Source organism: Macaca thibetana, chromosome 2 (genome assembly GCF_024542745.1).
Source record: "Macaca thibetana thibetana isolate TM-01 chromosome 2, ASM2454274v1, whole genome shotgun sequence".
Lineage (NCBI taxonomy): Eukaryota > Metazoa > Chordata > Mammalia > Primates > Cercopithecidae > Macaca > Macaca thibetana.
The window spans coordinates 150,549,113-150,562,491 of record NC_065579.1 but is presented as its reverse complement, the minus strand read 5'-3'; the positions used below and the strand labels follow the sequence as shown (position 1 = coordinate 150,562,491).

Below are 13,379 nucleotides of genomic sequence, written 5' to 3'. Positions count from 1 at the left end.
CAGCATAGTTCCTAGAACGTTGCCAGGTTTAGCAAAAACCAAAACAAAACATATTTGTTGTTTATCTGAGATTCAAATTTAACTGGGTGCCCTGTATTTTTTTCTGGCAACCCTATTCCTGGCACATAGCTAACCTCAATAAATATTGATGAGTGAGAGGATGAATGAATGACTAGCACAGTACCAACAAATGGAGAAATAAACTGGTAAAAACTTCAATTGACCATATAAAAGGCACTCATCTAAATTATGCCTAACAATCACAGAACAACAACACTGTGTCTGGTTAACGTACTACTTTTTAAAGTCTGACAGTCTGGCTTTGATTGGAGATACATTTTCTATCCATGCTTTGTCAGCCACTTTTACTCAGTGTCCACGTGGGAAGAATACTAATCTCCTGGTAACGAAGGTGTTTTGTTCCAACAATTTCACATCTTAATTCCTCACATTTCTGATTTCATATGTTTAATTGTTTATTAGTGTGTACCAGTTGTACAAGAAAATTGATTTTGGGGTGGTATATGGGTTTCAGTCATTCTGAAGTACAATCATCTCTGTATCTTCCTTTAAAATTGCAAAAATTGTGCTTTTACTCCAGTCGAACCCTGGGGTTTTGGGTAAAGTCATTCACCGTGATTATACCATCAGGCCCAATTCTGTTTGGAAAAAGGTATATCTGCAGTTAGTTCACTGACAGTTAATCTTAGAAAGACAATATACAAATAACTCTCTCATTTCACATTAATTCTGCTGTTGCTCCTTTTTCTCTCTCTCTTTGTGTGTGTGTGTGTGTGTGTGTGTGTGTGTGTGTGTGTGTGTGTGTTTTCTGAGACAGGGTCTGGCTCTGTCGTTCAGGCTGGAGTAACTGGTGCGATCTCGGCTCACTGCAACCTCTGCCTCCTGGGCTCAAGCCATTCTCCCAATTAACTGGTGCAGGCACATACCACCATGCTCGGCTAATTTTTGTATTTTTAGTAAAGATGGGTTTTCACCATATTGCCCAGGCTGGTCTTGAATTCCTGAGCTCAAGCCATCCCTAGGATTACAGGTGTGAGCCACCATGCCCAGCCCTCTTTTTCTTTTAACCCTGCTCCTCCTCCTCCTCCTTCTCCTCCACTTCGGTTCCACTGGTCATAGCTAAGCGTGAGTCAGAGTTACTGGGGGGCTTATAAAGACACAGATTCCTGGGCTCCACCCCTAGAGTTTATGATTCCATAGGTCCAGGGTGTAGCCTGAGATTCTGCATTTCTAACATGTTCTCAGGTGCTGCTGCCACTACTGCTAGTCTCAGAAGGACTCAAAGAATTATTGTCCTATATCATTCTTTTCCTTCCTCTTCTCCTTCCCTTCCCCCTTTTCTTTCAGATCCATATTTCATGTTTCTCAAAATACTTTTCTATTTCCAGAGCAGTATAATACAATAATCTCTATCTTGGCCTGCTAGATTTGTTTTCCTGGTATTCTTTCACCTCCAATGGGTAAAAGTTAACTTACACTTCCTGTTCAATGTAGTTTAGCATCCTGCTGACGTGTGATGCAGAGATCTCCCCATCCACTTCGGCAATATACGTGTAGAGAAACTGGAAGGTGCTGAATGGGATCCGGGGCGACCCGCCATTATGGTCACATGATAAGACCTCACACAATATCTTGAGAGTTTTGGTAATAGTCTATAAAAGTTACATAAAATGAGGAGAAAGTTACTCTTCCAGGCAATATTCCTGAGATCCATTGAGATACAAGAAAGAAAACAAAAATATTCCTCTATAAAATGAAGTGGGAACAATTTAAGATTCTAGAAAGCTTGAAATTTTTACATTCAAATGTCACTAATTCATTCTAAAAAAATTAAGTATTGGGTATCTTTATTTTTTTCTTTCTTTGTTAGAAGACTACTCGAGGAATTAAATTTATAAATTCCTGAGTACTTTAAGATATTTATTACTTTAGCCCAAAAAACCTCACTAAAGGAGGGAAGTTGATTTGCTTTCTATATAGTTAGAATTATTATTATTACCTTCCAATCTTTAAACAGTTGAGATAAATGGTCTAGCCCATATAATCCAGCAAGATACTTGTGGCAATGACACAGTAGAGAGAAGGGTAATTTCCCCATAAAAATAGAGACCCAGGAAGATACTGGAAAAATGTTCTTGAACATCAAGATAAACACTCCTCTAAAGCATCTGGGCCCATCTAAATAGAATCACCTAGTGCTTTATTTAATATTACATAATACTAACCCTTATATTGTAGGGGAAATATTGGTTGACAATGAGTCCAGGAATTTTAATAGAGGGGTTACTACAGAAGCAAACCATCCTTACAATGAAACTTGAACATTAAAGGAGCATGCTCAGAACTAATCTCATGTCGTTAAATAAACCCACCCTTTGAATAAATATTACAAGCGAAAGAGTTGTGAAATGAAGGTCAGCATACAGATCTTGGTGGTTTACTGAAACTGATGATGTACAGATCATCCTGACACACCCTTCTAGGGATCAGTGAATGATCAGTCCTGAGTCCTTAGGGGGAGTGAAAAAGCAGCTGCTTCTTCCCACATGATTAGTAGCGGAGACTTGTCCTGCCTTAGCAGTTGATGTTTGCTGTTCTTCTCTCATCCTCTCCCAGAACAGAATGATTGCCTAGATGGGGCTTCTCTAACTGTGGTGTGTGTTACCCAGGAGTGTAATCTATGTCAGGAGGTACTAGGGTGTGTGTTATCCAGGAGTGTAATCTATGTCAGGAGGTACTGAGGTACTGAGGATGTGAATAAACTCTTCCTTGAGTGATAGTTTGACTTGATGGCAAGTAATTTAAACATAATTTGTAATAATTATTAATTTTAATTGAGTTAATATTAGAATTTGTTTCTTTACATTTAATAAGCATTGTTATTTTCTGAAACAAAATTTTCAATAAACCACACAATGTCAAAAAAAACTGAGTTTGAGGTAGGCCACCTTCCTTTCCTCTCCCCTGCCCCTGGGGATCCTCTCATGGAAATCGCTGTGAAACACTGCATCTTCTAGGCACTTCCACTTAATTCAGAGTGGGTGGGAGGGCAGGCATGGGCTAACTAGTATACATGAGGCTGTCTAGGAGGATGGTAAGTCATGCATGTGAGTAAGAGAATGGTTTGGGGTAGATTTGCGAGCACACTCTGAACTTTATAATTTCCACCCACAGCTCACCCGTTTCTGTAAAAAAGCAAACAAGCAAACAAAAACAACCCTCTGCACCCCTAATGCTTTGTTCTGTTGCCCTCTCCCATGGGGTGCTGGTATGGGCTGAATTGTTCCCCCTAAAATTCATATGTCGAAGCCTTAACCCCAGAACTGGAGAATGCGATTCCGTTTGAACATACGACCTTCAAAAAGATAAGTTAAAATGAAGTCAGTAGGGTGTCTCTATAAGAACAGGAGTTAGGACATAAAGAGAGAGCCACCAGATATGCAGGCACAGAGGGACACAGTTCGAGAAGCTGGCCATTTTTAAGAGAAGGAGAAACACCTCAGAACAAAGCAATCCTGCTGACAGCTTGTTCCCAGAACCTCTGTCCTCCAGAACTGAGAGACAACAAATTTCTGTTGTTCAAGCCACCAAGTCATGGCAGCCCTAACAAACTAACGTAGGGTCTTTCAGCCTTATGCATCATTTTTTATTGATTATTCAAACAACAAACCTTCAAATTCTATTGCCTCATAAGATTTTTAAGTATTTTTAAAGATTTAATAAATGGATGAGTGGATAAATAACTCTTTGGACTGGAGCTATTTGGTAAACTGACATAAATCTAAAGTAAACAGATCTTCATTCTCTTGCACAATATTTTTTTGGGATCTGCTTCACAGACATAATCTTTAAGCATCTTGCGAGCTTCATTTTCAAAGTTAGAGGTGAAAGCCTTCAAATGTAAATCGTTTGCTAACAAAATATGTCATTCCTTCCAGTGAACATGATTATTTTCTACATACGTGATCTCTTTCTTTTTTTAATAATCAGTGGATATTTAAAAATTCAGTGGAACAGGAGGTGGCATAGGCCAGTCCAGAAGAAGGAGTGCTGAAGGGAGGAGGAATGCAGGTCTGCATGCCATCGCATTCTGAATAATGAGTATTAGACGCAGAGAGCTCAAGATGGAGTAAATGTACCTATTACCTACTGGAGTAAAAATTCCTGTTACTAGACTCTTCTACAAGGAACAAACTGGCTTTTCTGAATGGCATAGAGATCCTGTCTTGCTGTTGAATTTGCAAAGGAAAGAGAAATTCTGGGCTTGCCTCTAAGGATATATGAATTAACTAGGATGCAAGGTCTCCACCAGATGGTAACCCCTGACTTAGTCTCAGCTATAACAAAATACCTTAGACTGGGTAATTTATAAACAACATAAATTTTTGCTCACAGTTTTGGAGTCTGGGAAGTCCAAGACCAAGGACCCAACAGATTTGCTCTCTGGTGAGGGCGTGTTCCTCATGAATGATGCTTTCTATGTGTCCTCAGTTGGTGGAGGGGCAACTTTTATAACGGCACTAATCCCATTCATGAGGGCTCCACCCTCGTGACCCAATCAACTCCCAGAGGCCCTACTTTTAAGGCCATCACCTTGGAAGTTGAGGTTTCAATTTATGAATTTTGGGAGGACACAAACATTCACACCATACCACTGACTAGCCCCACATTTAAGATCCCAGAAACAGTCCAGCATGATAGAAATGAATATAAGGGTATTGATTACTGGTTTCATAGGGTACCCCTTATTTACAGACTTAACCTCCAGGCTGACTTTACCTCTAGGGGTTCTTTGACATGGGGATGATGCAGAACAAAATCAGATATGTCAAGGCCTCTTAGAATTGGAGGAGCTCACTGTTATTCAGAGGTAGGCCTGAGGGTGTCTCAGAGGAAGCAGAGAAGTGGGGATAGAATCACAGGATGTCAGAGGTAGATGAACCTCATGGAACACTGAATCCCACCTCCTTGTTTTAGAAGGGAAGTAGAAAGATACAATTCACCTCGTGGTTTCCCCTTCTCCAGTTTGGGAGGCAGGTACATCAGAGGAAACTTCGCATCTACACAGTGGACCAAACAGAGGGAGGTTTGGAATCTGACTTTCCAAAGTCATTCTTTGTTACTCTGAGGTATGGGGATACGGGAAGGCCTCAGACACATCACACACTGGTGAGGGGCTGTGAAGTAGACCACCAGAGCCAGGGAGCAGATAGGATGGCCTGGCAGAAACTCAAGGAGGCCCTCGACACCATCGAGAACTGAAATGAGCCGGTGGGGGAGGCATCGTCAGCCTTTCACCAGTCTGGGAGAGACGAGACCAAAAACTTAAGCTGCAAGCAGCTAGCAACCAGACAGACAGGCATTGCCATGGAGACCAGAGATGCCAGAGAAGACTGAGGGCTGTGGGAAACCCTTCACTTGACTGCTCTGTGGTCCTAGAGTCACTTCTTTCCATCTACATTCAACTGCCATCTTGGAGAAGAGAGCGTGGTGAGGAAAAACCTGAGATACTGGGAAATTTATCTTTAGGCTGTTTCAGTTACCACATCAGACTAAAATTTCAGGATTGGATTGAATTTATTTATTTTCTTATTTGACCCTTTGTGGGTGGGATAGACCAAGAAGATCCGAATTAACTACAGATAAAATTTTAAAGGTACATTTTCACCCCAAAATGTCTCAAAATGTGGTGTGAAAAAATCTGTAACCCTATGAGAATTTAATAAAATATGTCCATTTTTTATCTTCCCATTTGTGATTTTCCCCAGTCTTGATTGACAACTCATAGGCCTCTGCTGCTTACTTTTCTTTCCTCCTTGGAGGATAGTGATTTATTCAGTAATAAATGCTATAAAGGAAAATGAAGAAAAAAAGAGCCACAAATGTCCTCTTGTTTGCTTCTCTCTAAAGAAGTGATTATGATGAAGGCTGTAGGGGAACCTATAGGAAAAGTTGGACTACAATATTTCCACTAAATTTTCTCAGAAATAAAACTGTCAAATATGTATTCCAAGCATATTTGAGAAGAACAAGATTATGTTTAGATATGCTGAATGATTCAGACTACCTTTTCATACCATTCGGTTTTGGCAGACGCAATTATTTTCTCAATAATTTTCAAACTTGTATGTATCTCAGGGATTCTTTTAAAAAATCATGTTTTTGATTCATTTTAAGTTACTTTAACAATGTTTAACAATGTAAGTCCAATATAAGATACCCAAGCTTTAAATATCTATACATATAAACTGCTTTCAGCATCTTTGGCTTCAAACCAGTAAAATTGCTTTTCCAATATCAAACAAGTCAAATTTGGAAAAGGCATAAATCTGTATGAACATCCTGCATCCATGGAGATGTCATGACTAAATTCAGAAACAGCCTCATCTCTCTTTTTTTTTTTTTTTTTTTTTTTTTTGCTTTCTTATGTCTGAGTTTCGCATCCAATTCTGTTTATTACATAGTTTTCTATAAGATTGTACCCCCTTTAAAAAGTGTCTATTGATATATATTCTAGGTGTCTGGAAGTCTTTTTCTGCAGCCGGCTCTTGGCTGTCTCTGGGAATGTGAATGGAGGGAGTGGAGTGAAAACAAATCTGAGGGCAATATTCATAAATAATCCAAGAGCTACACTGTAGTCAACTCTCCCCAGAGCCTGACGGTGTCTCCCTCTGCCCCTCCCAGCCCCTGCCTCTGCCTGACGAGCACAGAAATGACTTTGCTTTAGAGAGGAGAAGGCCAAGGCGAGAAGAGGCATGTTTATCATCAGCCCTGGAGAGTTGACCACGTGTATAGATCCACTGCCCTTCCAGGCCCGGAGGGAGATTGCCCCCTCAGGAACAAAACAGTCAAGCTAACTTACAACTCCCAGAGCGCTGCAAGCAAGGGCTAAAAACTTCAGCCACTCGATCTCCTCCGTGAAGCGACCCACATTCATCACACTATTAAACAGATCTGCTGGAAGATTCACCACTTTCCACATCTGGGCCAGCTCCTCTGCATGGACGATCAGTCTCCCAGCAACCTGCAGGGCAGGGGACAGACACAACACGGAGATGTGGGAGAAGTTGAGACAAGGCCCTGAGAAACACCCCGCCCCCAGGCCAGGTCCACATCTCCCAGCACATGGCAAGGGGCGGGAGGGGGTGTTAGGAAGGTACAAGATGGCTCTGTGTGGCAATTATCTTCGCAAATCCTAGTGAAGAGCATGCTGAAATATAATTTATTAATTGTTAAACTTTAGGTGTCAGAATTATGCAAAAGATATACATTCATATTACATTTTAATTTCTGGTGACAATAGCTTTTATCTGCTATTGTATTCCTAAATTGTTTTATTCCTTATATGACAGATAGAACAGCCTGAAAACAAAACCAGGGGGTAGAGGGCTTACCTCAGACCACTAATTAATGGTAAAATTAAAACAAGACATAGGTCTCTTTCTTCCAGATTGCACTGAGTTCTTAGCTCTAGACCTCAAGCGCATCCCTCATGCTTTCCCCGGAATGATACGGGGTATGTGGCTGACCCACGGGGATTTGGTCTGGACGCCTTATGTTGCTTGATCCCAGGTACGTTAGAGCTCTGTCATGTTCACTGCACAAGGTACTTGGTGGATAAAAGGAGGGAAGGTGACCGGTCGTTGGCCACCAATGCAACAAGAGCACAGATGCCCCTGATGAAGTGCTCCACCACCTTTCCTGACCCTCTGATTCCAGCGAAATGCTAAGCCTCTGGCACCAAGGTAGTCAGCCGCACCAGTCCTAAATCCCCTAACCTCTCTGTCCTGGATCATAAAGCAGGGTATGGTGGTGCTCAACCGTATTTCCTGGGAATTGGCCAAACCACAAACTTTCTCCAACCGGACCCTCCTCATGCATTCATTCTCCAGGCAGCTCCCAGGATGATGTGGCTGTGAAGAGGCTCACAGCCTCTCCCTAAAAGCTAAAAGCTGTGTCTGGACCTGGGATAGCTGGGGAGCTGAAATATGCCCTTCCCCAAACTGTGATTGGCATCATATTATGGTCTTGATCAGTAAGGGAGACACTGTCGAGTGACTGAGGACCTGCACTTTTCTGGAGAGACGAGATTAGCATTGCATTGAGCCCCTGTACATTCTGCCAGCTTCAAGGAAACCTGGGATGACCCCACCAATGACTCAGCCTACAGCCTATTTCAAAATTATTCCCATTTCCCCAAGGGAAGATTTACTTTCAGTCCACGGTTTAGTGTATTTTAGGGTGGTGCTAAGTGGTCAACTGACTGGCAAGAGAACAGAGGGCTTTCATCTGTACCCACCCACCCTCAACACTGTGCTACATTCCCCTCAATGCTGCAGCAGGGCCCTTACCTGAGAATGCAGGACCTTTAACAGCTCAGGTGTTAGCTCTGTCCAGTTACACAAAGCAGCTTGCTCAGACCGCTCTCTCACCGGAGGCATCTCTCTACATAGGGCCTCAAAATAACTACAAGAAAAAAGTCAGAGAGTAGGAGGAGCATCCTATATCCAGTGGCCTCTGGCTGTTCTAGCAATCCTTCCCCCTTTTTCTGAGGGAAGGAGGTAGAGAAAGGAAGCTTTGTGAAGTGGCTTCTATGTGTCATTGTGTTTAGTTCACTTACACATGGGAAAAGCCTGAATGTGTTACTCTCCACTTAGGGCACAGAGAATGCTTAGAGAAAAAAAGCTTTGTTCTTCTCTAAGGATGAGGAAGAACCAAGAAAAGTTTGGGTATGCAATTCCCTGGAGCATACTGGGTTCAGGTTTCTTTTTCAGTCATCTCTGAATGTTTTATACACGCAGATGTATATTACACATGTATATACAATCTTGGGAAGAGAAGTTGGAAGAGAACTAAAAAGAAAGGGGAAGACAGCACAGGAATGGTGTCTAGGGCCTGTAATCCAGCGACTCCAGAGGCTAAGGCTGGAAGAGCACTTGAGCCCAGGAGTTTGAGGCTGCAGTGAACTATAATTGTGCCACCACACTCCAGACTGGGTGACAGAGTGGGACCCCCATCTCTGAAGAAACAAAAAAGGAGGGAAGGGGAAGAGATGGAAGTGTCCTAGGGGTGAATCAGGAAGGGTTTCTGGCCAGAGGTAGTGAGGCTTGGAGCTTCAAGAGGGAAGGGAGAGAGGGTTGTCAGGGCACCGTGCAAGGCTCAGGAGAGAAGACAAGCCAAAGAAGGTTTGAGACAATCTGAAGCTATATGGTGACTGTGAAATAAAACTGTTTCTCCATCTTCCCTCAAAATTTTCAGTAAAATCTGCCTGCTCCTCAATATTTTGTGGAGTGGACTTTGTTCTGGGGCATTGTGGAACAAGTACTGGGTTCTGTTTCAGGATTGGCATAAGATGAAAAGAGGCTGCCTGCAGCAGGGAACGGACATGAGCCGCTGACATGTGGGTCACCAATGCTGTATGGCAGCGTCTGTCTCCATCAAAGCCTGGTTATTGATGATCCATGAGCCACAAATTTCTGTCCCTCCCTGCTTTTTTCCCTCCATTACTTCCTCCAGATCCAGGTTGTACGTAAATAAATATAAAGGGAATTTAGTAAAAGTCCATTTTAGGGTCAAGCCATACAATGATGGGCTAACCATTGCCTGTCTCTGAGCCACATAGCCAGGCAGAGCTAAAGCTACATGGACTAAAGCAGTAACTGCCAGTCACCCCTTGGAGGTCATCAGCAGGAAGGGCAGAAGAAAAACGTTAAGGCCACATTTAACAACGTGCATGAGAAATCTCTGCACACAGATCAGTGTTGGGGTGGGTGGGGTGTGGGTGCAATGTGACAGCAGGAGCGGGGTGTGGCCTCAGGCTTTATAACCAGACTTGGGTGGTATAAATGGGAGGGACAGAGACACACAGCACCTCATTCTACAGAAGTGCTGCCCAGGTAGAGTAACACTCAGCACCAACCTCTCTGGACTTCTTGTGGGGTTGGTTAGACAACATGGAAATAAAGCTGTAATCATGGATTTCGTTCTTTGGGGTATTGAGCTTCATTTGCAAGTGATCAGGTCCATGGTTATACTTATACACAGAGATTGCAAATTTGTGTTGTAACACATGCCTACCAGAGGACAAATAAGTATATGTCCTGCCGATGCCTGGTAAGAGGTTTCTTCGTTGACAACACATGTATAGTGAAATTCTTACTTGCAATGGATTAAATACGTATTTTGTCTTGGAAATACTTCGTAGAGTTTTATTCTCTAAAATGGTACAGGTTTTAAGTAAGTCACATACAACCATCTGAGCGGTGCTTTTCACATCTGGATAGAAAGGAGGGGGCTCTTAGGTCATGCCCTCCTTTTTCATTGTGGTTAAACTACAAACTAAGTTTTCATGGATGTCTAAAAAATTATAGCACATGATACAATATGAGAGCGAGCAGGCTACAATAGTGAATGCCTTCTTCCATAAATTTCAGGGACAGTACTAAGCAATGTCATCTTGCTTATTATAAAACAGCAGCACAAGGACAATAAAATTGGTTTGAAACGAATGTATAAGATAAAGTCTGTCTATCTGACTATGCCAAAATAAATTAGTCTTCTGATGCTAAAGTTCAATCTTAGAGGCAATATATAAAATTTAGAATGGAAAACTAAACAGGGCTCATTACTAGGCGAAGCAACCGCCATTTATGTTTCTTTTTATGAGCACCCCTGGTCTATTTTCCTTCCAGTTGTAAAAGCTGCATCCTAATCCAGCCCGGGAGCACAGCACTGGCCCAGAGACTCCGAAAGACCCCTCTTAGATGACATTTTGTGTCTTCTCAAAGGTGTCCACACTCTCCCCACCATCTGCACAGTACACCCGCTCACAACCTCAGGCTGAGGACATCTTCCCTTCCCCAACTCACTGGCTGTCTCTCAACGGCCTCTCTCACTCTCTCCCCTTCCTACTGAGAGCCTCCTAAGCAGGGAATCATAAAACAGTAAAAATAGCCTGAAAATGGTCCGAGAGGTCTAGTTATCCTCCAGCTCCTGTCTCAAGTCCTGGTTCCCCAGTTTCAAGCAGGCAAGTTTGTCTAAGGAGCAATTTCATAGCTGAGAGGCTTTCTGTGCAAAGCTGCTTCAATCCCGGCCCGCAGCGATTGTTGTGTGAGCTCCATCTACTGAGCAGCCTCTGGAGGTCTCTCCTGAAAGAAGGCCCGCGTGTTTGAGGCACACTGTTTTCAGCCATGCCTGGGGACCCCATCACTCTGCTTGGCCTTTCTCCAGAATGCAATGGGTACTGTGCGGACATCTTTAGGTTGGCAGAACAAATCAGTTCAGAGAAACACTAAAGAAAATAACAATTTCCTCAAAGACAAGATACAAAGCGTCTTTGGTTGGGTCCAAGTAAGAGTTTTAACACAGGGGATGAAGTGTCTCCTTAAAGGAGTGAACTAGCTGGACTGGTCCCACCCCATCCACCCAGGGCTGTCGCGTCCCTCCCCCGGCTGCACTGCTGCCATCTAGAGGTGAGACAGGAGAACGAAGAAAGGCAGATTAAGCTTCGGAGATTCCCAGCCCTTCTTTCCACCGGGACTGGGAAAAGGAGAGCAGGGAGGAGGTGGGTGTGCATACGCTGGTGTGAGGCGGTCACTTAACTCTTGCTGCTTGCCCCAGGACACAGGCTATTGACCTGGCGTCCTACTGCTCAATCTGGCTCGCTTAGGGGAGGCATCCCATCCTCACCCCCGCTAGATGTAATATTTATGTGTGGATTTTAAAGCATCAAAGCAATGCCAGAGCTAAAACAAAGATGATGCCAGTTAGTCCCGACCCCCTGGCTGCAGCCATGGCAACCTCTGCGGTTTTCCAGGACCCTCTCTCTCCGGCTGTCCTCCAAGGGGTGAAGGCGAGAAAGGAGCACGTACTCGGCTGCCCACTGGATGAGGTCCTGCGGCTGCGCCCGAATGGCGGCTTTGGCAAACTCCTTCAGCATCTTCGGCAGCTCCGGCGGGATGCATGTTGGCTTATCTGTCTGAGCCATTGATTGGTTGGCCTATTCTCAGAAGAAAAATCCCTAAGATGAAAACTTCGACTCATACGATGAGAGCAATCCTGGACAGAAGGTCACCCAGCCTCTGTTTGACATTCAATTTTGGGGACTCTGCAAGACAAACGCATTCTATGCTTACACAACGCCAAGGTTAGAAAGCCGTCTGCTAACCCCTACTTTTTGTTGTAAATACTTATGTCCTTTACATAAAAAATTACACAGCCTTGTTCATTTAAAAAGTGGAGGTCAGCAAAAAAATTCCCTAATGATATCACCCCAAAATATTGGATGTCTCCTTCCAGAATTTTTCAGTATAAATATATATGTTTGTAAAATAAAAAAATAAGATTATACAAAACAGCTTATTTACTCAAAACTATATAATGAACATCCTTCCATGTCGTCCAGCTCTTATTAGCTGGGTAAGAATTGTAGCAAAATTTACTCTGAACCCTCTGTGAATTGACATTAGGCCATTTCCACATAAAAATTATCATTAAACAGCCGTTTGATGAGCGTCTCTCTTTATAACTGCTTTTATATATATATATATATAAGTGTTCTTTTCCACTCTAATTGTCAAGCGGAAAATTCGTACATTTTTCTCTTAAAAAGTTCCAGGACAAATTGAAACAAAACATGAAAATCCATAAAGTGTATACAATTCCCTCCACAAATAAACAACAGATCAAAAGATTTTTGTCTGCTTTTAGTAGAGAAAGGGACAGATTAGATATGCTAAAAAGCTGTCCCTCTTCAAATCACCTAGAGGCCAGACAAATCTCAGTACAAGCCTTTCACATTGCCTTGCTGGGCTTGCAGTGAAGTGAGAGAAATCTTCCAGTGGCCAATGAGGTGAGTAAAGTGGAACCCGCAGTGCTGGGCAAATGCAGAACCTAGGGCTCATCTGGGCAAATGTAGATGGCAGGAACTTGAAGCCTTGAGATAAATGGCCAGGGAGGGTGGGTAGAGACCAAGGATTGGGCTCACGAAAGGCAATGTCTGGACTAAGGACTCCCCTTCTGACCTAAACTTGAGACCCACCCAGGGACTCCACCCTCAGCCGGAAAAGGTGTGGCTGAAAATATCTGCCTACAGGCGGGGGTAAGCAGCAAAGAAACCTGTCTGCATTGCTGCTTCTAGTCAGGAGAGAGACAGTCCCCCAGGAGTTTGTAGCCGCGGACTAGTTCTAAGTTTTCAATGTATACCAGCACCAGCACGGCTGGGAAATTCCAAGACAAGAAACTAAAGTCGTCTTAGGTTGGTGGGACTTCATGACCTTTTACTTTATTTATATTCTTTTATTTGGAGGAAAAAGAGGATAAAATAATGATTAATTTTAGACTTTGCAAAGTATTAGAAA

General features: G+C 43.0%; 1 protein-coding gene across 1 annotated transcript; it reads right to left on the bottom strand.

Annotated features, from left to right (window-relative positions):
* Positions 1-235: 235 nt before the first annotated feature.
* On the bottom strand, positions 236-12,146 carry LOC126949158 (ropporin-1-like). The gene is made up of 5 exons (XM_050781783.1): positions 11,892-12,146; positions 8,373-8,487; positions 6,884-7,045; positions 1,498-1,673; positions 236-659 (listed from the first exon to the last, which is right to left on the bottom strand). Exons 1-5 carry the CDS (start codon positions 12,005-12,007, stop codon positions 593-595), a joined length of 636 nt encoding a protein of 211 aa, XP_050637740.1. The 5' UTR covers positions 12,008-12,146; the 3' UTR covers positions 236-592.
* Between the last annotated feature and the right edge of the window lie 1,233 nt (positions 12,147-13,379).

Coding starts and splice junctions, on each gene's coding strand:
- LOC126949158 (XM_050781783.1), bottom strand. CDS start 12,007: ATGGCTCAGACAGATAAGCCAACATGCATCCCGCCGGAGCTGCCGAAG. Junction 8,488..11,891: donor CTCATCCAGTGGGCAGCCGA/GTACGTGCTCCT, acceptor TTTTTCTTGTAG/TTATTTTGAGGCCCTATGTA. Junction 7,046..8,372: donor TAAAGGTCCTGCATTCTCAG/GTAAGGGCCCTG, acceptor CCTGCCCTGCAG/GTTGCTGGGAGACTGATCGT.